Raw genomic sequence first — 25,460 nt, 5'->3', positions numbered from 1 at the left:
TTCTTAAAAGCAATTTCCTTATTATCTATTTTTATATGTACCGTTATATGTAATATTGGTCCAATTAGAGAAGCCTCAATATTCTTGCAGAATAAAGATCTATTTTCTAGAATTTTAAAGATAAGGTTGGGAAGTTGTACCGGCATATTTAGATCGTTGAGTTCATTATATAGATAATAGATATTAACTGTGTCATAGGCCGATTTTATATCTAGGAAAACTGCTGCTAACGATGAATTGCGGGCAAAAGCTAGATTGATATGTGTAGTAATCAACGCTAGGTTATGATTTATACTCACCCCTCTGTCTGGAAATGAGAGAAAGTAACTTTGCTCTCTAGTAAATGTTCCATTCGGTTTTTAATCATTCAATAACCTAAAGATTGGCTAACTAACATTTATTCAAACTCAAATCAATGTAAAATGTACAGTGGGCATTTACATATTTACAAATTTGAGGTTTTACTGGAATTTTTAATATTAAGATTTTTAAATAATTTTGAAAAATTATCTAGAGTTCAATTTTTGGGTAATTTCGGAAACACTCAGTATGCGTTGCGTCATTTCCATCGTTCAATATGGCCGCGGTGTAAATAAAACTACGTACATTTGACATGAAAAATTTTATTCATTGCATCACGACGAAGTTGTCTTTATCGATTACCCTGTAATTCCTTCTCGCGAAATCGCTATCGGCATAGTGAACGTACATTTTATGGATCACTGACGCTACGGGTTCGATTCCGGCGGTTTTCGCCAGATCTTCGCAGTACCCGCCCTGTCCTGTTCCGATAAAGTGGGCTTTCTTCAGGGGAAGCTTTTCGCTATCGCGTCTGGCTCGATCAACCTTTAAGTCTTCGTACATTTCTTCCTTGGATACCGTGAAGTGACCTTTGAGCAACGCGAGGAAGAATCTAATCTAGAAAACCATCGTTTCAATATTTACACTCCTTAAATAAGATCTAATTCGTTTAAACATAATTTCAGTGCAAATCCTAAAACTTTCATTGTCCGAGACCGTGTTTATGCCCCTAATTTAGCCCCGCCCCCCTCAAACAATATATAAGCTCGCTCCGCTCGTGTCAAATAAACTCGTGGGTCAAATGCCGTTTACCTCACTTGTTGCATAATATAATATTAACCGCGTCTTTGCAGCTTGTGGAAGTTTCTTTGAAAAATGTTACAGGATTGATCAAAATTAACAGTTTTCCAAGTATCTAATTGCGATAAAAAATAAAGTTTTTAATATCTTTTCTCTGGGTACCTGGAGTCCGAAAATTGGAAATGGACATATGGCGGAAATCAGGTTGGTAATGGCCATGGACGGATGTTCGATATTGATCAAATGCTTGTACAATGGTTTGACCCAATTGTCCTCGACCGTTATGCCGCACTGCTCGCTTAAGAATGGGAATATGTTTTTATAACCTAAAAAAGAAGAGGTTCCATCGAGGTATATGTTATTGCGACTGCCACTACGCCTTACCAGTGCAATATATTATATGATCAAAGCTTTCCTCGGTGTCGTCTTCGAAAATTGCTTTCGACTCCTCAAAGCACCTCACTCTGGGTTTAACGGCGACTTCTTGCGGGCTCCCCCCGAACGGTTTTCCGCTGAAGCTTAAGAATACCTAAAAGTGATACGCCAGAATATCTAAACCACCATGAATTTAGTACAAAACATGTTTTTTTCGAAACAATGTTGCATTTCACTGCCAAATAAAGACCATATTCGACACTGCATTGCATTACCTTTTATTTTACTCTTTTCTTATATATGAATGGATTCCTAGGAATAGCCCCACTATTGGGTATTCCCAGTAAAAGTGAAAGGTTCTATAATAATTCTATAATATTCCTTCTTATTACGTCCAGATCAGTATTGTCTTCAATTCTCCACTATCTTTTTGTAATGCGAATTGCGTCTGTCTGTCCAGTGTTTGCTAAAATGCCGAAAACTAATTTCCATGCGTCGGGAGTTCACTTGGGATTCTTTTTTAACAAATGTAAACAGATATGTTCAAGAAACATTAACCAAATTATGTTTGCCTAACAGTGTTCCAACAGAAATATTAATACTCCTTTTACTCCTTCCCCAGGGGCACAAAATTTAAAAATCGTTATAGTTCAGTACTTTTAATGGGCAATTTCACCAATTTCGAACGAGAACTGGATTTGTGTAAATTAGAAGCACACTCAATGAAGGAAACAGTTTTATGTGTGAAACTTACTTATCGATTATCAATCATCAATAATATCAATCATAAATGCAAGGAATAGTTTGTTATTTTGCGACTTGTATGTTGCGCAAGTTGCTATTATCTGAGCGTATCATAAATTGTATGATACATTTTTATATGATGGTAAATAGTAACTTTTATTACGATTTTCTTTGTTTCACTTATACAGGCCGTTTTCTAATTGAATTTCAATAATAAAGGGGGCGATTTTTGGGTCCATTTTAAAAAGAAAACTTCATACGAACACAATACAGTCGAAACTCTATAAAGCGAAATTGAAAATAACAATACGCATATGTGTTCTGTATTATTTAATTATTTTATGTACATATTTTAACATCTACTTAGGAACTTGGTGCTCGTCCTCACCCTTTCTTGCTTGTTGTAATATGGCTTCCTTTGACAAGTCTGCTGTTGTAGGCAAATCCTGATCTATCACCATCAAATCTTGCAACTCCTCACTTGTAAACGTAATTGTCGTTTGAAACTGCTGTATCCACTCGCTTAGTGTCTGATCATTTTCCTGTTCGCATTCTGTCTCGGTAATAAGTCCTGCATGACGATAGGGGTGTTGAATTGTTTCTGCTGTCACCTCTATCCAAGCTTTACTAATAAAGTTGACTGCATCTAGCATATTAATGGAAAATTTTTCTTCGGACTCGATCATTTCCATTAAAATGTTTTTTCTGTATCGACTCTTAAGACTTTTTATTACGCTCTGGACCATCGGCTGTAATACACTTGTTGTTTTGGCTGGAATAAATGCCAATTCAAAATTCAATATATGTGCAGTTAATATATAATTCTGCATCCCATTTCCGTATCTCCTGTTCAAAAATTTACGATGTCATCCATGCAGACTTGTTTGCCTTGTAAGTGATGGCAAATGCTTGATGTTCTTAAAACATCGTGGGTTAGTTGATTTTACAGTCACGACTAACTTTCTTTTTTCTCTCCCACTCATATTGGCAGCTACTAACACTGTTATACGTTCTTTAGAAAGGTTTCCACCCACACACTTTTCACTTTGAAATTTAAGAGTTTTATCTGGCTGGCGTCATTTTGCAAAAAATACCAGTTTCGTCAGCATTAAAAATGTCGTCTGCTAGTTTTGACCACGTCTTCTCAAGTCAAAGAAATTTGGCAAACATGTACTATGTATGAAGAGGCATTGGTGTACCACTTTTTTTTTTTTAAATATACCAGTGGCGGGCGGAATTTCACCTGTTTATTTTGGGACATACGTTCACGGGAAATTTTATTTTTAAAACGTAATTATTGACATTTAATTTGAATATACCCTGCGTTTATTCGATGGTATGGGTAAAAAATTTCTGAAAATCGGTTCAAATTATGGCTTAGTTTTAAATAACATTGAAGAATATTGTTAAAATATTTCAAGATCTGAAGAGCGTTAGTCTTGAAGAAAATGCCTCACAGTACAGGTTGCTGCTAAATTGCCCAAATGTCTATATGCTTAAATTAGTACCTTTTCAGCAACCGCGGCTACTAGTCTACTGATATCGATTCCAGACGGTCCGGCACCGATTACCAAGACCCTTTTATTCTTATAGGCGTCCGGTGTCCGATAGAGATGACTGTGGATGCTCTTAGTTTCGACGCGTTCCATACCAGGGATCGATGGTAGACTCGGTTCAAAATAATGACCGTTACAGACGAGTACGCCATCGAATAGGTTTTCGCTAACGTCTCCGGTTTTTACGTTTTTCACTCGAACCCTCCATTGGTCGTCGTCCGTCGGGTCTATCAACGTCACCTGAGTAAAAAACTACGAAAGTTTCGCTTAGTTTTGAAATTTTACTAAACATGATGGGGAAGTATTTATGTTTATTTTGAATGATTTTTAATATACCTTTATGTACGGCAGCAATTTAAAGTCGTTGGCGAATCTGCGCACGTATCGGAGTACTTCTTCTTGGGTAATGAACGAATGATCTGGTTCCGTGTAATAAAAGCCTTCGTATTCCATCAACTCTTTGGGTAGATTCGTGCTGAAACAAAACAAAGAGAAAATATATATATGTATTTTTGTGAATTATCTTATGTAAGGTAAGGTTTGGTAAGAGCATTTTTGGGGCAAGTGCAGTATTTTCAATTTTTATTCAAGTTTCGTAGCGACTAGTGCTGCCATCTATGAAGGCTGTCGCTAAATAATCCGCCCAACATAACCTAATTAGTACTGGCCATTTGTGTCTTCCGTTGTGTCAATTTTATTGCACATTTGAAATTTATACTCGAGTTGGGATTTTTTTTAAAATCTATGAATTAGTATCTTTAATTCGTAATTTTTTATGAGTACATATGTTAATTAAGTGGTTTGTCTAGTCTAAGAGGTATTTTCGCAGTTGCTAACATAAATTGTTGTTTTTGTTATGATGCACTTGCCCTGTCAATTTTCTTTAGTGCAGCACTGGCACAATGATTTTTTTTAGCATTCATCATGGTGCGAAATTATATCGGTAAAAGTAAACGAGGAGTTGGATATTATATTACTCGTGATTTATTTGAGAAATGATACTATGACAGCATACGACGCAAGCGCGGTATACGATATCATGGTAAAGGTGGAAGGGGCCAAAAGAGCAGTACATACGACCAAAAAACAGACCTTAGTTATGAACCAGAGAAGTCATTGGCTGATTGTATTCGCTGCTTGGAAAAATGGGGATTCGGTTTAACCAGGATAGAGTTGTTGCAGTTGGCAGGCGAATACGTTCAAATAAATCAGATTAAAAGTCAAATTAAAAACGTCAAACGTCGACACAATCTATCGATTAAAACACCGAACACTTTGACTTATTGGAAAAAACCATAAAGGAGTTTGGATTGGAAAACAGACTTTGTCAGAATTGGAACATGGATGAGAGCAGTTTTTGCTAAGACAAAAATTGTTGGGCAAAGACGACGAGTGGGTTCACAAAACACTCCAATTTTAATGTGCTGCAGTGCAGCATCTCTAATAAACATGTATGGTACCAATGGAACGGAATTTCCAAATACTACATACTCAACCATTCCCAATGGCTGGATGGAGACAAATGTTTTTAACAACTATTTTGCAAAAAGCTTCATAAGTCAGTTGCCTCCTGAACGTCCAGTATTAGTTATATATGATGGACACGCCACACATAACTATATTGAAAGTACCTCCACACACGAGTCATGTATTGCAGCCTCTACAATTGAGTGTATTTAAATCATTAAAAAGTCATTGGGACGCTAAGTTAGTGGAGTGGCAACGCAAAAACGTAGGCGTTAAAATTCCCAAGAGTATTTTTTCCAAGCTTATCGGCGAGATACGGACCGCTACAAGACCTGAAATATTAATAAATGGTTTCACCAAAGCCGGCATTTGTCCAGTAAATCAGAATGTAATCCGATTTACTGCATTAAAAAATGGAAAGCTTTACAAATACAGAGCGTCAGTGACCAACCATCAACATCCTCACAAAGTCTGGGCGACTCTAATGGCCCTATAATTCCAACGGCTCCACAAATTCCATCCAATAATTCGGTTTCTTGACCTCCACTATAAAAGAACAAGATGAACATATTTTAAATGAAAGTGAAAATCATATAAAAGCTCAAGGTAGTAGTAACATTTTGCGTCAAAATAAAGTCGGATTTGAAGAACTCTTGCTGAAATCGTTGAAACGAGATCAGGTTCCCTCAAAGAAACCCAGAAAACGAAGATGTTTCAGAATTCCGAGATAAAACAGATGTCAAAACTAAGGGCAAATCCATTCTTTCCAAACAGAAAAATACAAAGGGGCCGATAAAAGTGACTCGGAAGAAAGCAATCTTGAATCTTGGAAAAGCGACCAAAGTGAGAATAGAATAACAGAATTTGATGAAATATCAGAGCCTGAGGATCCTGAAATTGACCAAACCATTTCATCATTTATAGAAGAGAATTTTTTTACAACTAATAAAATCCAAAACGGAGACTTTTTATTAGTTAACTTTTTTGAAAAAAAAAAAGTTACAACTATGTGTGTCTAATAACAGAGGTTTCTGATGATGAAGCTGAAGTAACATGTTTACGTAAAATGCGAAAACCATGGGAATTCGGGCTCGAAGAAAAAGACAAATATTCAATTTTGTTGTCCGATATTATTCAAAAACTCGAACAACCAAACTGGTACCATACGGCTATAATCAAAAGTATATTTTCCCAAATGCTGTAGAAAGGGTAGAAAGAATTTTTCATTAACTAAAGGTATGGTCTGTTCATAGATATAAGAAAGTGACCAATTGCTTTTGAATGGGATAATCCAAGGGTGGTCATTAACATACAATGCAACAAGATTATTACCTAAAGTTTCGGAATTTAAATTGAGGTAAAATTGTGGTCCGTAATAGAAAATAAATTTATACCTACCTGTGTTTAATATTCTTTAGTTCGGTACACTACTTAGGTTAAGTTTATTAGTAATCACGCGAATTATGCTGAATATGTGCGAGTCTAGTGTATCTCAGGAGATGCTCCCGCCCAAATGTAGAAAACACTATTCATTGAGACTAAGGAAGTTATAGACGATGTTTATTTGACTCTCATTGCACGTGGTGCCAGCAAGCAAGCATCTTTAGAAGAAACGGCCACATTGACGAAAATTCCAACATCAACTGTATGCAAAATTGTGAATAATCCCATTTCAGATTTCAGAAGCGATGCTGACGACATTTTGTCGAGTGTAGGTGAAAGTGATCAAGATATAATACGGCGTAAAATTTACCAGTTATACGAGGTACAAAGCGTGCCTACATTAGATATCTTAATTAGGAGGCGTAAAGAAGATGAAGCCGGTGTTAAATGTGGCAGAACTACCTTATGGAAGTGTATTCAATACATGGGTTTTAGATTAAAAAAAATTGACAAAAGGCAACGCATATTTAGTTTCACTAAGATTATACCAAAAAGCAATTAATTGAGGTTCTACAAAGCTTGAACCTACAAAAGGAATACGTCTGTGATAAATATGCAAAAAATCTACGGCACACAATTTTAAGGCTTCCACCTTACCACTGTATATTTAATCCCATTGAACATGTTTGGCACCAACTGAAATCTGCCATTCGTCGTAACAATGTTTTCCCCGTGTTAACTTCAACCTCCTCAAACTTATAGAAACCGAAGTTTTTAACATCCCTCCACAAAGTTGGGTAAATTCTGTTAAACATATAGAAAAAGCAGAACAATCGTATATTCATATTGCAAATAATAATTAGAACAGGCGATGATAGCGATAGTAATGTTGATATATTATGTGAATAATTTTAAGTAATTTAAATAGGTAATAAACATAAATACATACATAAATAAATAAATATTGTTTAGTATCTTTCCTAACAAAACCCAAATAATTTAATTCTATGCAAAGTACGGACCTGTCCGGCCATATTTCATTCTTACAGCTTGCCCGGGTCTTTCCTTAATTCGTATCAGTTAGTCACTTTCTTATATTTATGAACAGACTTTACTCCAGTAGCTACAGTTCATTAAAAATTAATTAAGTTACTTACCCATGTTTTGTTACACTTTCATATGTTGATTTTCCCAAGATTTTCTTAAGGTGGTGCGTTTTCAAACAGTTTTCTGTTAATTTCTTGAGTTTCAATGTTTTCTAATAAAATTTAAAAAGTTTATAGCTCCTGTACTTTTTTTGGTCAGTTTTGTGTTAATTTTATTTGTTACGTTTATACTTCGGCACTTTTACGCTAAAATATTGAAGAAAACGCGCTTGCCCCGAAATCATGGGGCAACTGCGTACTTGGCACCAAAAAATTAAAAAATTTAGTATTTAGAAAATGCTTAACTTTTTCAAATTTTTATTGACATTGGTCAATAAACCATACTATAGCGGGTTTACTTTCATAAGCGGACAATCCCATGACAGTAATATCAAACACTTAATGAATTTACAAATTCACCTATTCATTTTTTGGTGCGCCTTATTTTATTGTAATAAATAATAAATAATAATAAATAAAATAAATAATAGATATGTTCGCAGTTACTTTCTTTTTACTTGTATTTACTTTTTACGTCTTAGCGCACAATGCGATAGGGTTTCTGTAGGAAACTGCAATCGCCACCATTTAAAGCACTGTCGTTAATAAATTGTTTGTTTATTATTATTAGATATTGTTTCAGGGTTACGATTAAAAGTTGATGCTCGGTTATCGCTTAATCCGCTTGATTCTTTGCCGCGTTTGATGTATAGTTTGGTTTAAATTATTTCGTTAAAGATCCTACTGCAATAAATCTTGTTTCTTAAATTTCATTGTTTACTTTTTGATGACAATCGTCATCAAATCCTAGGTATAGTCTGTCTCAATCTTCATCGTGCTGGACAAAAGTTTTGGTAATAGGACAAATTTTTGATATGTTATTAATTACATTTTTTTTATCAAATTTATAAGACTGGGACTTAAAGTAGGAGTAACATTTTCTGACCTTTATTTTACTTGGTTAAACATGCATTGATATGGTGGAAGACGTAAAACAGTATGCCTGTTCAATCACATTTTCGCATACGTACTGCTTTTTAATTGCATAGGAATTCGAGACGTCCAAAAGTTGAGCTCTTTTGTAACTGAATTCAAAATAATTATCACTTTCTAACAAATATTGCGCAGCAGGCGGCTGTGGTATTCATGACAATAACACTGTTATTGGAACTATTTTTTAAAAGATTGTTTTTAAACCAATTTTCAAAATTCGGCACAGCTTACATTTATATTGGTTTCATTTTTTCCTAGTTTCTTTTTCAGTTTATCTAAGGTAGGAACTACGAGGGCAGCGTCAAAATTTCCCGGCCTTAATATGAAAGAAACAAAGTAGAGTAAGAATTTTTTATTATTTTTCAATATAATCCCCCTTAACTTCAATACACTTATTACATCTCTTTATTAACAACTCAATCCCTTTAAAAAAATATTCTTTTGCTTTGTCTGCAAAATGAGCTAAAACAGCCTCTTTTAACTCAACTTCGTCGTTAAATCGCCGTCCACGTAAGTCCTTTTTCAAATATTCAAACAAATAATAGTCGCTGGGGGCCATATCTGGACTATAGGGAGGATGATCTATCTGTTGGAACCCACACTCTAAAATGGCAGCTTCTACAACAGTTGCAGTATGGACAGGTGCATTATCGTGCAAAAGACGCACGCCTCTGGTCAGTTTTCCTCTACGTTTTACACGTATGCAGTCTCGCAATTTATGTAATAATGTTGCGTAATATTTACCATTGACAGTGGTATTAGTTTCTTTAAAATCTATCAAAAGAATTCCTTCACCATCCCAAAAGATCTTGGCTATCACCTTTTTTGTTGACTGGCCAGCCTTTCTTTAATAATTTTAGGTGTTAACCCGTCTTTTGTCAAAAGCTTTATGACTACTCTATACTCAATTTGTGTTATTTGCGACATTTATTCGGACATGTCTTGTTTAAAATGCTGTCTATGAAAAACTATTTGACGCAAGACTTTTTTTTCGCAGCCTACTAAGATATATATTTAAAAGAAGATAAAGTTTTATCGTGATACTGGAGCTGCATCTATGTCAGGCCGGGAAATTTTGGCGCTAACCTCGTAGATAAAAAATTAGTAGAAGCTATTTCTGAAAAAATCAAAATTTAGTTACTTTTAAATGGCTGCAATTATTCTTCTTTTCCTGCTTTTCCTGCTTATGAGGTCCTGATCACGATTGTCTATACGTTAAGTTTGAAAATCACTACACGTGTTCCTTTTCTTTAATTCTCCACTATTAATAATATCCCTTATCATCGATATTGGCATTTTTGTAAGTAGATAAGTTACTTTTAATGCTAGTATTATTAATAATATACAAAATATTAAATATAATAATAATAAAGTATAATATAATAAGTAATATATAATATAATATATAAGTAATAAAATCCAAAACGGAGACTTTTTATTAGTTAACTTTTTTGAAAAAAAAAAAGTTACAACTATGTGTGTCTAATAACAGAGGTTTCTGATGATGAAGCTGAAGTAACATGTTTACGTAAAATGCGAAAACCATGGGAATTCGGGCTCGAAGAAAAAGACAAATATTCAATTTTGTTGTCCGATATTATTCAAAAACTCGAACAACCAAACTGGTACCATACGGCTATAATCAAAAGTATATTTTCCCAAATGCTGTAGAAAGGGTAGAAAGAATTTTTCATTAACTAAAGGTATGGTCTGTTCATAGATATAAGAAAGTGACCAATTGCTTTTGAATGGGATAATCCAAGGGTGGTCATTAACATACAATGCAACAAGATTATTACCTAAAGTTTCGGAATTTAAATTGAGGTAAAATTGTGGTCCGTAATAGAAAATAAATTTATACCTACCTGTGTTTAATATTCTTTAGTTCGGTACACTACTTAGGTTAAGTTTATTAGTAATCACGCGAATTATGCTGAATATGTGCGAGTCTAGTGTATCTCAGGAGATGCTCCCGCCCAAATGTAGAAAACACTATTCATTGAGACTAAGGAAGTTATAGACGATGTTTATTTGACTCTCATTGCACGTGGTGCCAGCAAGCAAGCATCTTTAGAAGAAACGGCCACATTGACGAAAATTCCAACATCAACTGTATGCAAAATTGTGAATAATCCCATTTCAGATTTCAGAAGCGATGCTGACGACATTTTGTCGAGTGTAGGTGAAAGTGATCAAGATATAATACGGCGTAAAATTTACCAGTTATACGAGGTACAAAGCGTGCCTACATTAGATATCTTAATTAGGAGGCGTAAAGAAGATGAAGCCGGTGTTAAATGTGGCAGAACTACCTTATGGAAGTGTATTCAATACATGGGTTTTAGATTAAAAAAAATTGACAAAAGGCAACGCATATTTAGTTTCACTAAGATTATACCAAAAAGCAATTAATTGAGGTTCTACAAAGCTTGAACCTACAAAAGGAATACGTCTGTGATAAATATGCAAAAAATCTACGGCACACAATTTTAAGGCTTCCACCTTACCACTGTATATTTAATCCCATTGAACATGTTTGGCACCAACTGAAATCTGCCATTCGTCGTAACAATGTTTTCCCCGTGTTAACTTCAACCTCCTCAAACTTATAGAAACCGAAGTTTTTAACATCCCTCCACAAAGTTGGGTAAATTCTGTTAAACATATAGAAAAAGCAGAACAATCGTATATTCATATTGCAAATAATAATTAGAACAGGCGATGATAGCGATAGTAATGTTGATATATTATGTGAATAATTTTAAGTAATTTAAATAGGTAATAAACATAAATACATACATAAATAAATAAATATTGTTTAGTATCTTTCCTAACAAAACCCAAATAATTTAATTCTATGCAAAGTACGGACCTGTCCGGCCATATTTCATTCTTACAGCTTGCCCGGGTCTTTCCTTAATTCGTATCAGTTAGTCACTTTCTTATATTTATGAACAGACTTTACTCCAGTAGCTACAGTTCATTAAAAATTAATTAAGTTACTTACCCATGTTTTGTTACACTTTCATATGTTGATTTTCCCAAGATTTTCTTAAGGTGGTGCGTTTTCAAACAGTTTTCTGTTAATTTCTTGAGTTTCAATGTTTTCTAATAAAATTTAAAAAGTTTATAGCTCCTGTACTTTTTTTGGTCAGTTTTGTGTTAATTTTATTTGTTACGTTTATACTTCGGCACTTTTACGCTAAAATATTGAAGAAAACGCGCTTGCCCCGAAATCATGGGGCAACTGCGTACTTGGCACCAAAAAATTAAAAAATTTAGTATTTAGAAAATGCTTAACTTTTTCAAATTTTTATTGACATTGGTCAATAAACCATACTATAGCGGGTTTACTTTCATAAGCGGACAATCCCATGACAGTAATATCAAACACTTAATGAATTTACAAATTCACCTATTCATTTTTTGGTGCGCCTTATTTTATTGTAATAAATAATAAATAATAATAAATAAAATAAATAATAGATATGTTCGCAGTTACTTTCTTTTTACTTGTATTTACTTTTTACGTCTTAGCGCACAATGCGATAGGGTTTCTGTAGGAAACTGCAATCGCCACCATTTAAAGCACTGTCGTTAATAAATTGTTTGTTTATTATTATTAGATATTGTTTCAGGGTTACGATTAAAAGTTGATGCTCGGTTATCGCTTAATCCGCTTGATTCTTTGCCGCGTTTGATGTATAGTTTGGTTTAAATTATTTCGTTAAAGATCCTACTGCAATAAATCTTGTTTCTTAAATTTCATTGTTTACTTTTTGATGACAATCGTCATCAAATCCTAGGTATAGTCTGTCTCAATCTTCATCGTGCTGGACAAAAGTTTTGGTAATAGGACAAATTTTTGATATGTTATTAATTACATTTTTTTTATCAAATTTATAAGACTGGGACTTAAAGTAGGAGTAACATTTTCTGACCTTTATTTTACTTGGTTAAACATGCATTGATATGGTGGAAGACGTAAAACAGTATGCCTGTTCAATCACATTTTCGCATACGTACTGCTTTTTAATTGCATAGGAATTCGAGACGTCCAAAAGTTGAGCTCTTTTGTAACTGAATTCAAAATAATTATCACTTTCTAACAAATATTGCGCAGCAGGCGGCTGTGGTATTCATGACAATAACACTGTTATTGGAACTATTTTTTAAAAGATTGTTTTTAAACCAATTTTCAAAATTCGGCACAGCTTACATTTATATTGGTTTCATTTTTTCCTAGTTTCTTTTTCAGTTTATCTAAGGTAGGAACTACGAGGGCAGCGTCAAAATTTCCCGGCCTTAATATGAAAGAAACAAAGTAGAGTAAGAATTTTTTATTATTTTTCAATATAATCCCCCTTAACTTCAATACACTTATTACATCTCTTTATTAACAACTCAATCCCTTTAAAAAAATATTCTTTTGCTTTGTCTGCAAAATGAGCTAAAACAGCCTCTTTTAACTCAACTTCGTCGTTAAATCGCCGTCCACGTAAGTCCTTTTTCAAATATTCAAACAAATAATAGTCGCTGGGGGCCATATCTGGACTATAGGGAGGATGATCTATCTGTTGGAACCCACACTCTAAAATGGCAGCTTCTACAACAGTTGCAGTATGGACAGGTGCATTATCGTGCAAAAGACGCACGCCTCTGGTCAGTTTTCCTCTACGTTTTACACGTATGCAGTCTCGCAATTTATGTAATAATGTTGCGTAATATTTACCATTGACAGTGGTATTAGTTTCTTTAAAATCTATCAAAAGAATTCCTTCACCATCCCAAAAGATCTTGGCTATCACCTTTTTTGTTGACTGGCCAGCCTTTCTTTAATAATTTTAGGTGTTAACCCGTCTTTTGTCAAAAGCTTTATGACTACTCTATACTCAATTTGTGTTATTTGCGACATTTATTCGGACATGTCTTGTTTAAAATGCTGTCTATGAAAAACTATTTGACGCAAGACTTTTTTTTCGCAGCCTACTAAGATATATATTTAAAAGAAGATAAAGTTTTATCGTGATACTGGAGCTGCATCTATGTCAGGCCGGGAAATTTTGGCGCTAACCTCGTAGATAAAAAATTAGTAGAAGCTATTTCTGAAAAAATCAAAATTTAGTTACTTTTAAATGGCTGCAATTATTCTTCTTTTCCTGCTTTTCCTGCTTATGAGGTCCTGATCACGATTGTCTATACGTTAAGTTTGAAAATCACTACACGTGTTCCTTTTCTTTAATTCTCCACTATTAATAATATCCCTTATCATCGATATTGGCATTTTTGTAAGTAGATAAGTTACTTTTAATGCTAGTATTATTAATAATATACAAAATATTAAATATAATAATAATAAAGTATCAGTCACTTAATAAATCCCCACTATCGCTACTGTCGTCACATAGTTCAAAGATCAACTCCGCGACTAATCGTTCTCGATAAATATTTTCTTCTTTTATTACTCGTTTTTTACAGTTAGACCAGCTTTGTACTGATACTTTACGCCGAATTACGTTTATGGTACTATGACTTTAATTTTGGTGCAGTGTTGTTTCTTCTTATATGCGCTTTCAACTCGGACCAAATTATGTCAATAAAGTTAAATATACAATGATACGGTGGTATTGTCAAGATTTCCTATAGTCATAAAAAAGTCTGTTGTTGTTTACCAATCGAAGAACTATCTAGAAGACACAAAAGTATACGAAGAATGTTGTTAATCGACAGGCACACAAGACCAAAATGATTATTTTCAAACCTACCTGTAAGATAAATAGAGTACAGGTACTTTGAACTATCTAGTGAAAACAGCCTTGCAGAGTCAATGCTCGAGAATTGGCAGGATCACAGTCAAATACCTCCATAATAATAATAATAATAATTTATTGGCGTTAACAACCCTACGGTTTTACACAAATCAGCAAAAACGTTGAGCAAAATCTACATATACGTATAATTACAAAGGCACCTCGACATCACAAAAGAAAACGCTAACTATTATTAAAATTGGTAAAAAAGTCATCAAATGAGTAATAGGCCCCATCCAGCAGAAGTGATTTGACCTTAATATAGAATCGTCTCTCCAGCAGCTCTCGCTTAGAGGCAATAGATTGAAGAATTGAGGTCCATAATAGTTCTTCTAATTTTTAGTCTTTGCAATGTAGTTAATCAACATATCATTTCTGTTTCTGGTGAAATGGTGGCAAACATTAATATGAAGGGGATATGGATTCTGGTTGCTTTTAGTACACTTTAATGCCGAATAAATATAATAACATGGAACAGTTATTGGGTTTTAGATCTTTAAACTTTGCTCTAACATCATCCCTAAAATTCAACTGCGTTATTATGGTTATTATTATTATTATTATTATTATTATTATTATTATGGCTCGCCTCCTTATCGAAAAAAATGGTATGTGAGGAGTGATCCCAAACCAAAATGGCGTAGCTAAATAATCCCTGAAAGCGTGAAAAATATACCATTCTGACTATACTTTGAGAGACCTCGTCGATCAAGCAGCGCAACAAGTACACCACCCTGGAGAGTTTCTCACAAAGACCAATAATATGCTGACAGTTCACATGTAATGGATTGTTGAATGTTGACTCGCGTAAAAAAAATATAATTTGTTTTGTTTTTGATTCATTGAGGTTAAGTTTGTTTGCACGAAACCAATCACTATCCCCGGACTGTACCCCCTCTATCCTGTGCACCAAGTTGTTCTCAGCGAATAATGTACAAACTATGTCAGCAATATTCTCAGGGAGATCGTTTATATAGATCAAGAATAGAAGAGGGTCCATAATGAATCCTCGGGGTGCTCCATGTTCAACAACTCTAATTTGCGATGATTTTCCATTCAAGACCACGATCTGCCTCCCGTTGAAAGGATAACTTTGAAGGAATCCAACCGATGAGGGAACCACAAAATACCTCTGAAATTTACTCAGAAGAACAGGAGTACTCTCTGATTTCAAAAGCTGCGTAAACCTGATCAAAAACTCCACAAGTCGATTTACCAAGTCTAAACCCAAACTGGGCCGGGGACAACAAACGGTTGTCCTCGAAGTAAGCTGCTAATTGAGAATATAGAATCTTTTCAATAATTTTACCGATTGTGGGGCTAATAGATACTGGACGATAATTATTTATATCAATATATACGAACATATTGGGATTAAGATTAAACTCTTCACCTGATGTTGACCTACTTAATGAAGAATAAACATCTGTTGGGATGGGTTTTACCACGGTCCCGCGAAGATCCTGCGGTTAAGGTACTGTAGAACACTTCAAACGTCAAAGCAATAACTGCACTCCATTTTTGGCCGTATTATAATAATATTGTTAAAGTTTTATTGGGGGGGATCCGTCGAAAGCTAACACGATGAAGATTGAGAGAGACTATACTCGTATTGTTTTTACAATTTATTATGATTAGCAATTCTTTAATTTATAAATTTAGTTGTGGATGTCCTTTTTATATTTGATCTTGTTTGGGGCCTCTTTAGTTTCTCTCGTCTAAATCGGAAGCCATTATTTTAACCAAAGAGATAGCAGTGGTGAAGAATTATATTTCTAAAACAAAAACTGAGAATGATGTCGATTTCTAAGTTAAAAGGCAAAAATAATTATTTATTTAGTTTGAATTTGATGAAAAAGGCAAATTTTAATAAGCTTTTACGGTAGAAATCATGCAAAAATATGAAAAAGATTGAATCTGTATTACAGATTACAGAATTTTTTAAATTCCGCGAAGTTAAAAACTGTTTTGCTGCACATTGTATGATAAACAAACAAAGAAGAAAAAATGTATTAAAATAAATTAAATAAAAATTAATATGTATAACGAAGAAAAATTTTTAATCGAGTTTAAATTAAGTATTAAAAAATGATAATTTGTGCGTTGAATCCAACAATATTGATAAATACTTTTTTACATAATTTCTGCACAACTCGTGTATTTTGTATTCTGTTTCTTTTTTAAAGATTAATTATTTAAATTCAATATAAAATGAATCAGTAATGCAAGTAAATTGAACTTATTACTAATTACAAAACGTTTTCTAACCCCCGTAAACATGTAATATGGTGCCGATTTCTAACCCCGTGTTGTTTTTATAAGATAACCATGGAAAAATAAAGAACCTATAAAATTGTTGCTTTGACAAAAATACACTGTTTTTATTTGACATTTAGCTGTTACCACCTTTTTTTTAGAGAAAAAAATGGCTCTTTACCGTGTTCAAAAGTTTTGTATTTTATTTTGTATCTCAAAATTTAGACACGTTCATATGAAGCTTTCTTTTTAAAATTGACTTAAAAAACCCCCCTTATTATTGACATTGACAGAGTTATTTTTGACTAACTTTAACTAAGTTTACCCAAATTTTGACGAAGCTTCAAGCCATCGTGACCCACCCCTATTTATAAGGTTATATATAATAATTATGATTATTTATTAAAGAGTATTTAATTAAAAAAAAGTTTTGCTAATTGGCATCCGTTTTTCTAAAGATTAAAAAATGTGTTATTAGCATTTATAAAATCCACAGAATTATCCAAAAAATAACAGTTTCAATAAATTAATTATAATTTGGCTATCATAAGATGGAATAGAATTATTTTTAGAATTTTTAGGTGGTGCATTTGACCTCTGGTATTACGCAAAGAACTAAAAATGTACAAATAACCAGAATTTATAATTATAATAAAAAAAAATTGGTTAATTTTTATTAAAATGTCATATATTACAGATATTAAAAAAATATATTTTGTTTTGTATTTTATTTTGTATCTAAAAATTTAGACACGTTCATATGAAGCTTTCTTTTTAAAATTGACTTAAAAAACCCCCCATATTATTGACATTGGCAGAGTTATTTTTGACTAACTTTAACTAAGTTTACCCAAATTTTGACGAAGCTTCTAGCCGTCGTGCCCCACCCCTATTTATAATGTTATATATAATAATTATAATTATTTATTAAAGAGTATTTAATTTCAAAAAAGCTTTACTAATTGGCATCCATTTTTCTAAAGATTAAAAAATGTGTTATTGGCATTTATAAAATCCACAGAATTATCCAAAAAATAACAGTTTCAATAAATTAATTATAATTTGGCTATCATAAGATGGAATAGAATTATTTTTAGAATTTTTAAGTGGTGCATTTGACCTCTGGTATTACGCAAAGAACTAAAAATGTACAAATAACCAGAATTTATAATTATAATAAAAAAAAATTTGGTTAATTTTTATTAAAATGTCATATATTACAGATATTAAAAAAATATATTTTGTTTTGTATTTTATTTTGTATCTCAAAATTTAGACACTTTCATATGAAGCTTTCTTTTTAAAATTGACTCAAAATACCCCCCTTATTATTGACATTCGATTAGAAAACACCACGTATATTATTTATATTTAATTTAAGCCCTTGGTATTCTCCTTCAGACGGACACTTCCCGTAAACGTTTGTGGAAGCTTTCGCTGTATTTATTGAAGATATATAATTATTAAAGTCCACTTGTCCAAAAATCTCTTAACATCTGAAAGACAAAATTCGGTTTGAGATGCCAGGAGTTTACAGCATTCCATGCATATGCGGCGAAGAATACATTGGAGAAACCGGACGTAAAATATCAAATAGATTCAAAGAAGACGAAAGAGCCTTACGACTAAGACAAATAAACTCATCAACTGTTGCCGAACACGATCACGAAACCGGGCATGAAATTTTAATCGATAAAACTAAAATTATTGCATGTTTTAAATTCTTCTACCAGCGAAAAATCAGAGAATCTATAGAAATCTATAAGCAACCTAACAATCTCCCCCTCCCCCCCCCACTCCACAACCAGTTTCAGTCAAGCTCTGAAGAACCCGACAGGATGATTGACGAAACGTTGGCGAGTTTTGCAAAAATGTATAAACTGTTAGGTCACCATAACCGATGACAAATATCTGGAACATCAAAATACATCTAAGACCCAGAATTAACGATCATAACATACTGTCAACAGAAATAGAGAATACAAGCAACGACGTCTTATTGGAAGTGAATTACAGATGACTTGAAACATCCTGGAATGATAGTATCACAGATGTAAACATATTGGCTGGTACATTTATAGATAGATAGTAGATAGCATATTTAATATAATAAACCAAATGTTCCGAAAGTAAAATTGTATGTTCAACATAAATTTCAAAACAAAAAGTAGATAACCCCTGTGATAAAAGAAATGATGTATCAAAGAGATGTTTGTATAAAAGAGCGGTACTTGAACAAAAGATGATACATGGCGTGCCTACAAAAAAGAGAGAAATCGCATTGTAAGTTGCATTAAATTAGGAAAAGATAGATATTTTAAAGGTATTATTGATAGAAATAAAACAAACTCTAAGGAAATGTGGAAAAATTTAAAAATGCTACTTCCAAATAAAAAAGGTATTCTTTTCGATGAGTTGCAGTTTGGCCAGCGAACTGTTTCGTTTAAGCAAGTCATAATAGGTATTTTATAGACAGTGTTAAAAATATTATCAGTTTAATCAGTTTAATACCATAACAATGTATGACCTAAAAATAATAATAAGAGAATTGAAAAATGGGACTGGGGATGAGTGTATTGATTGATGCCTGTGCAGTTGTTGGAAATAGATTGTTGGACATTGTGAACACCTCCCTTACGAGTTGAATTTTTCCGGAGGCATCGAATACATCAATGGCGATCCTTGTACAGAAAGTTACCAAGACCAATCTATGTTAAGAATTTAGGCCAATTAGTATCGTTCCAATTTATGAGAAGGTTCTTGAGGTTGTGGTGAAACAGCAGCTGTAAAGTTATTGTGACATAAACAATATTTTAGTGCCTAAGCAGTCTGGCTTTCGCTCCAAACATTCATGTGAATCTGTCGTTGTTACTGTCGGTGATGATTTCTCGAGGGTCTCGGAGGATGGTAAATTTGTGTTAGCTATATTTTTGGATTTTAAGCGTGCTTTCGATACAATAAGTAGAACTAGACTGGTAAGAAAATTATACAAAATGGGTATTACCGGAACAGCGTATAAATGGCTTTGTTCGTATTTAACAGATAGGATATGGTCTGTTCATAGATATAAGAAAGTGACCAATTGCTTTTGAATGGGATTATCCAAGGGTGGTCATTAACATACAATGCAACAAGATTATTACCTAAGGTTTCGGAATTTAAATTCAGGTAAAATTGTGGTTCGTAATAGAAAATAATTTTATACCTACCTGTGTTTAATATTCTTTGGTTTGGTATACTACTTAGTTTAAATTTATCAGTAATCGTTCTTATTTCGTGTGTAATACAGCGCGTGTTGAATCGTGTGCGAATTATGCAAAATATGTGCGAGTCTAGTGCATCTCAGGAGATGCTCCCGCCCAAATGTAGAAAACACTATTCTATTGAGACTAAAGAACTGATAAACAATTTTTATTTGACTCTCATTGAACGTGGTGTCAGCAAGCAAGCATCTTCAGAAGAAACGGCCACATTGACGAAAATTCCAATATCAACTGTATGGAAAATTGTGAATAATCCGATTTTAGCGAGGAAAAAAAGAAGTGATGCTGACATTTTGTGGGTAGACCAGTTATATGAGAAACAAAACGTGCCTAAATTAGATATCTTAATTAGGAGGCTTGAAAAAAATGAAACCGGTGGTAAATGTGGTAGAACTACCTTATGGGAGTGTATTCAACACATGGGTTTTAGATTTAAAAAAATTCACAAAAGGCAAGTTTTAATGGAATCTTTTAGAATTCGGAAATGGCGACTGGAATATCTAGAAAAAATTAGGAATTACAGAGAACAACAAAAGCCAATTATTTACTTTGATGAAACTTGGTTCGACACTTATGATACCCCTGAAAAGGGTTGGGTTGGCTCAATTGGTAAGTGTAAAACAAACGCGCCATCAAAAATAGGTAAAACTATAACTATTTTGCATGCTGGCTCTAAAGATGGTTGGATTCCAAACGGACTTTCTCTGTCTGCGAAAAATATTAAAGATTCTTATCTGGATTACCATGAAGACACCACCGCTGATTTATTTGAATGTTGGTATAAAAACAAACTAGTTCCAAACATTTCTCCTAATAGCGTCATTGTAATGGACAATGCAAGTTATCACAGTAGACAGTTGACTAAAACCACTTAGTCATGTGACACAAAAGTAACAATCCAAAACTACATGTATTATAACGATATTTATTTTCACGAAGATTATACCAAAAGGCAATTAATTGAGGTTCTACAAAGCGTGGACCTACAAAAGGAATACGACTGTGTTAACTCCAATGTCCTCAAACTTATAGAAACCGAAATTTTTAACATCCCTCCACAAAGTTGGGCAAATTCTGTAAAACATATAGAAAAAGCAGAACAATCGTATATCCATGTTGCAAATAATATACAACAAATAATAATTAGAACAGGCGATGATAGCGATAGTAATGTTGACATATTATGTGAATAATTTTAAGTAATTTAAATAGGTAATAAAAACAATTTGTAATTTTATTTTAGATTTAAACATAAATATACAGTGTGTCCAAGATAAGGATGCACAGCATGGGGATCTCGGAAACTATAAGAGATACAGTGTCGGTTAAATTAGATAAAAGTTGCGCATTTTGATACCGAACAAGATCCCGTTTTACAAATTTGAAAATTCCAAGCCGTTCCGGAAATATCCGAGAAAAACCGAAATATTGCGATTTCGTTTTTATTATTTTTTAAAGCTATTTGAAAAGATATGAAAAAACGGAAAACACTTTTCCATTGGCACTTTTTAATCTCTCCAAATTGACGTTAACAAATTTTCATTACAGCGTTTCGATTCCATGGAACCACCATCAACTTTGATTTTTCTTATGGGACGGAAAAAAAGTACACACAGTATTAGGTTGTGCTTTTCATTGCGAATTCAACGATGTACGATACAATACGGTTACTTATGTTTTTATCCAGAAAAATGGCTTTTTAATACATTTTATTGTAGTAGGCCATGAGATCCGAACGATGAAAGGCAAAAGAAAATGGTTGACAAGTTCGAGTTAATGTGTTTATTTATTTACTAACTCTAACTGTTCATTTAACATAACAACTAAATCCAACAAGTTAATGAAAAACAAATTCTATAACAAATGTTCGAATAAATGACCTCCATTTTCTAGGCATAAGTACGCCCGTCTCACGGTAGACTCCAAAACACGACTTAACATTTCAGGAGTAATTTTATTAAACGCTGCTCGTACTGATTGACGTAATTGTTCCTCGTTGTCAAAACATTCTTTGAATACCTCATTTTTTATGTAGCTTCATAAGAAAAAGTCCAAGGGAGTTAAGTCCGGGGACCTTGGAGGCCAAGGTGTTTCACTGTAAGTCCCAATGTATTTTCCATCAAACCGTTCAGTTAAATATTGGCGAACTTCTCTGGAGTTATGGGCTGGGGCACCATCTTGTTGGAACCAGCAGCCTTGCACAGCGCCTAGCGGTAAATCATCTAAGGCATCTTCTAAATCGTGCCTCAAGATGTCAAGGTACCGCTCGGAAGTTAAGGAATATAGAAAATAGGGCCTATAATCTTGCTACCAAAAATCCCACACCAAATATTAAACCCAAAGCGAACTTGATGTCTGGATAGTCTATTAACACGTGGATTTTGTTGCGACCAATAGTGTGTATTGCGCCTGTTATAAATACCGTTATTGGTCACCATACTTTCATCAGACCAAATCACTTTATATGGAAAATTAAAACTCTCATCACACATCCTGGTATACCACTCACAAAAATGTCTACGTCGTTCGTCGTCACCCGGTTTTAATCCTTGACATATTCTGAATTTGTAAGGCTTAAATTCATTTTTCCTTAAAATAAACTGAGCTGTAGATTTAGCTACCCCATTCTGGTCTTCAATTTCTCTGGTAGAAGTTTGTGGATTTTCGATAACAGATTGTAGAACATTGTATTGGTTTTCTTCATTGGAAGGTTTTTGTCGGGATAATGCAGGCTTCTTAAATGATCCATATTCTTTCAGATTAAATAACAAACGTCGAAAAATACTCTTGTCAGGTTGTCTCCGCTCTGGGTATTTGTTAGAATACATACGCTCGGCTTCCACACAATTTCTTTGGCATCAGATGTAGCAAGACAGCATATCACATTTTTCTTCGTTTGTAAAATTACCTCCCTCCATTGTAGAACAAAATAAATTAGAAAAAGACAACAACAATAAAAATACAAAAACAATAACTAAAGGAATAAACTTATGATCGACTGATAACAAAGACAAATAACATTAATGTGTCATTGAAATTGACTGGATGTCATTTTGTCATGGCCTACTCCATTTAAATGCTGAAATGTATTAAAAAGCCATTTTTCTGGATAAAAACATAAGTAACCGTATTGTATCGTACATCGTTGAATTCGCAATGAAAAGCACAACCTAATACTGTGTGTACTTTTTTTCCGTCCCATAAGAAAAATCAAAGTTGATGGTGGTTCCATGGAATCGAAACGCTGTAATGAAAATTTGTTAACGTCAATTTGGAGAGATTAAAAAGTGCCAATGGAAAAGTGTTTTCCGTTTTTTCATATCTTTTCAAATAGCTTTAAAAAATAATAAAAACGAAATCGCAATATTTCGGTTTTTCTCGGATATTTCCGGAACGGCTTGGAATTTTCAAATTTGTAAAACAGGATCTTGTTCGGTATCAAAATGCGCAACTTTTGTCTAATTTAACCGACACTGTATCTCTTATAGTTTCCGAGATCCCCATGCTGTGCATCCTTATCTTGGACACACTGTATACATAAATAAATAAATATTGTTGAGTATCTTTTCTAACAAAACCCCAAATAATTAAATTCTATGCAAAGTACGGACCTGTTCGGCCATATTTCATTCTTACCGACACCAAAATCTAATTGTAACAGCCTAGCTGCTCCCCATTTAGAATTTTGTTCCACGCTTTTGTTCAATTTGCCTAATTATAAATTAGAGCAATTGCAGATTGTTCAAAATAGGGCCATGAGAAATATACTAATATACTATAATATACTAATATAATAATATAATAATATAATATACTGCAAAACAAAAAGTAATGTTTAATGTCTGTGTATTTATTTTTAAAATTAAACAGCAGTGTGTTTGTGAAAAAGTTACCTGTTTCAGAGATATTCATTCTTACAATACAAGAAATTGTGGCAATTTTATGTTGAGAGAATGTCATTCAAGTCATGTACAAAACTCTATATTACATAAAGGCCTAAACCATTTTAACAATTTACCGCATGATATTAAAAACTGTCATTCTCTTAATAAATTAAAAGACATTTAAGACGCCATGTATTGTCTAAATTCCGATTTCTGTGTCCTTAGCTTTTGGTATCCTTTTTTCTGGAATTTTATGTTTTATATTTAGAATTCATAATGCTAAATAAAGATTATGTTATTATTATTATTATATAAATGATATACTTCGAACTAAACTATACAGACGGGCTTACCAGAGTCCCTGGTACATGGACGAATGTACCGGCAGTCCATTCTCGTCCCGATCCGCGTTCTCGGTGTAATTCCAGATCCCGCCGATGTTCCCTGTTTGTTCGTACCCGACGCACTCGCATCCCGCCTCCAGGCAGTGCCTAATGGCCGCCAGACCTGCGGGACCGGCGCCTACGATTGCGATTTTCATCACGCGCGCGGATCACAGACTGATAGATCGCGAATCCGTACGATCGTTTTGCCCCAATGATAACGCTCGGAATTAATCGAACGGAATGTAGATAGCGATTTTGCGGATCCGTGTGATGTAGTGAAGACGGACGAATGTTCTCGCTAGTTGTGTGTTTCGATTGTTTCCGCAAGAAACCCGCTTAACCCATATAAACGAAAACGTTAAAAAGAAATAAAAAAATACTGTTTCCCTCTGAAATTATTTATTTTGTTGCACTGAAGAATAGATTACATGTGTCGGAAAAAAAACAAATCAAAACAATTCTGGGTCGTAAATGAACCACTGGGAAAAAACAACACATAAGATGTAACATATAATTTATATATAAGTATACAAAAGATAGTTCAAATTCGATAGAAAACAACTAAAAGTAGATTATTTTCCAAATATAACCTGGTTTTGATACAAAAAAAAGGGCGAGCACACCACTGATAACACCCGGTTTCCTTTTTATGAATTTTACAAAGCATGAAGTATGTAAATGCACATTACATTTATTACAAACACAAATTGTGTGGCTGTGGCAGATTCTACATCTTCTTCGGGCTTTATTAGCATGAACAGTCATCATCAGGTGCGAGATTTCTTTGAGTAATTGTTTCATCAGTTTTTAAAAGTCGCAAAGCAATGTAAGATTTAAAATCAAATCAATCACTTCGTAATCAAAAAACATAAAACATATTTCAAGCGGAGTTTTTCCAGGAAGTCCATTTTTCAGTTCCTCGCATGATCTAAATTCATCGGATATAGGTGTGTGGGTGTACTCAATCTGACCTTTCTTCCATTTGACAGTAGAAGCAAGCCTGTCGTTTGCAGAAAGCATACGTCTTCTTTTGAATTCCTCATCTGAAGAATCCCATTCAAGGTTCAGTAGTTGATGAATTCCAGGACTGTTGAAAC

General features: G+C 33.7%; 1 protein-coding gene across 1 annotated transcript; it reads right to left on the bottom strand.

Annotated features, from left to right (window-relative positions):
- Positions 1-607: 607 nt before the first annotated feature.
- On the bottom strand, positions 608-24,548 carry LOC132696456 (uncharacterized). The gene is made up of 6 exons (XM_060661276.1): positions 24,331-24,548; positions 4,113-4,251; positions 3,729-4,028; positions 1,486-1,630; positions 1,264-1,427; positions 608-918 (listed from the first exon to the last, which is right to left on the bottom strand). The coding sequence occupies exons 1-6, from the start codon at positions 24,516-24,518 to the stop codon at positions 628-630; spliced, it is 1,227 nt and encodes a 408-aa protein (XP_060517259.1). The 5' UTR covers positions 24,519-24,548; the 3' UTR covers positions 608-627.
- Positions 24,549-25,460: the final 912 nt, after the last annotated feature.

This window comes from Cylas formicarius, unplaced genomic scaffold, assembly GCF_029955315.1.
Source record: "Cylas formicarius isolate icCylForm1 unplaced genomic scaffold, icCylForm1.1 PGA_scaffold_10__41_contigs__length_53128322, whole genome shotgun sequence".
NCBI classification, from domain to species: Eukaryota; Metazoa; Arthropoda; class Insecta; order Coleoptera; family Brentidae; genus Cylas; species Cylas formicarius.
Note: the sequence above shows the minus strand (reverse complement) of the source record. Positions and strands in the feature narration are given on the sequence as shown.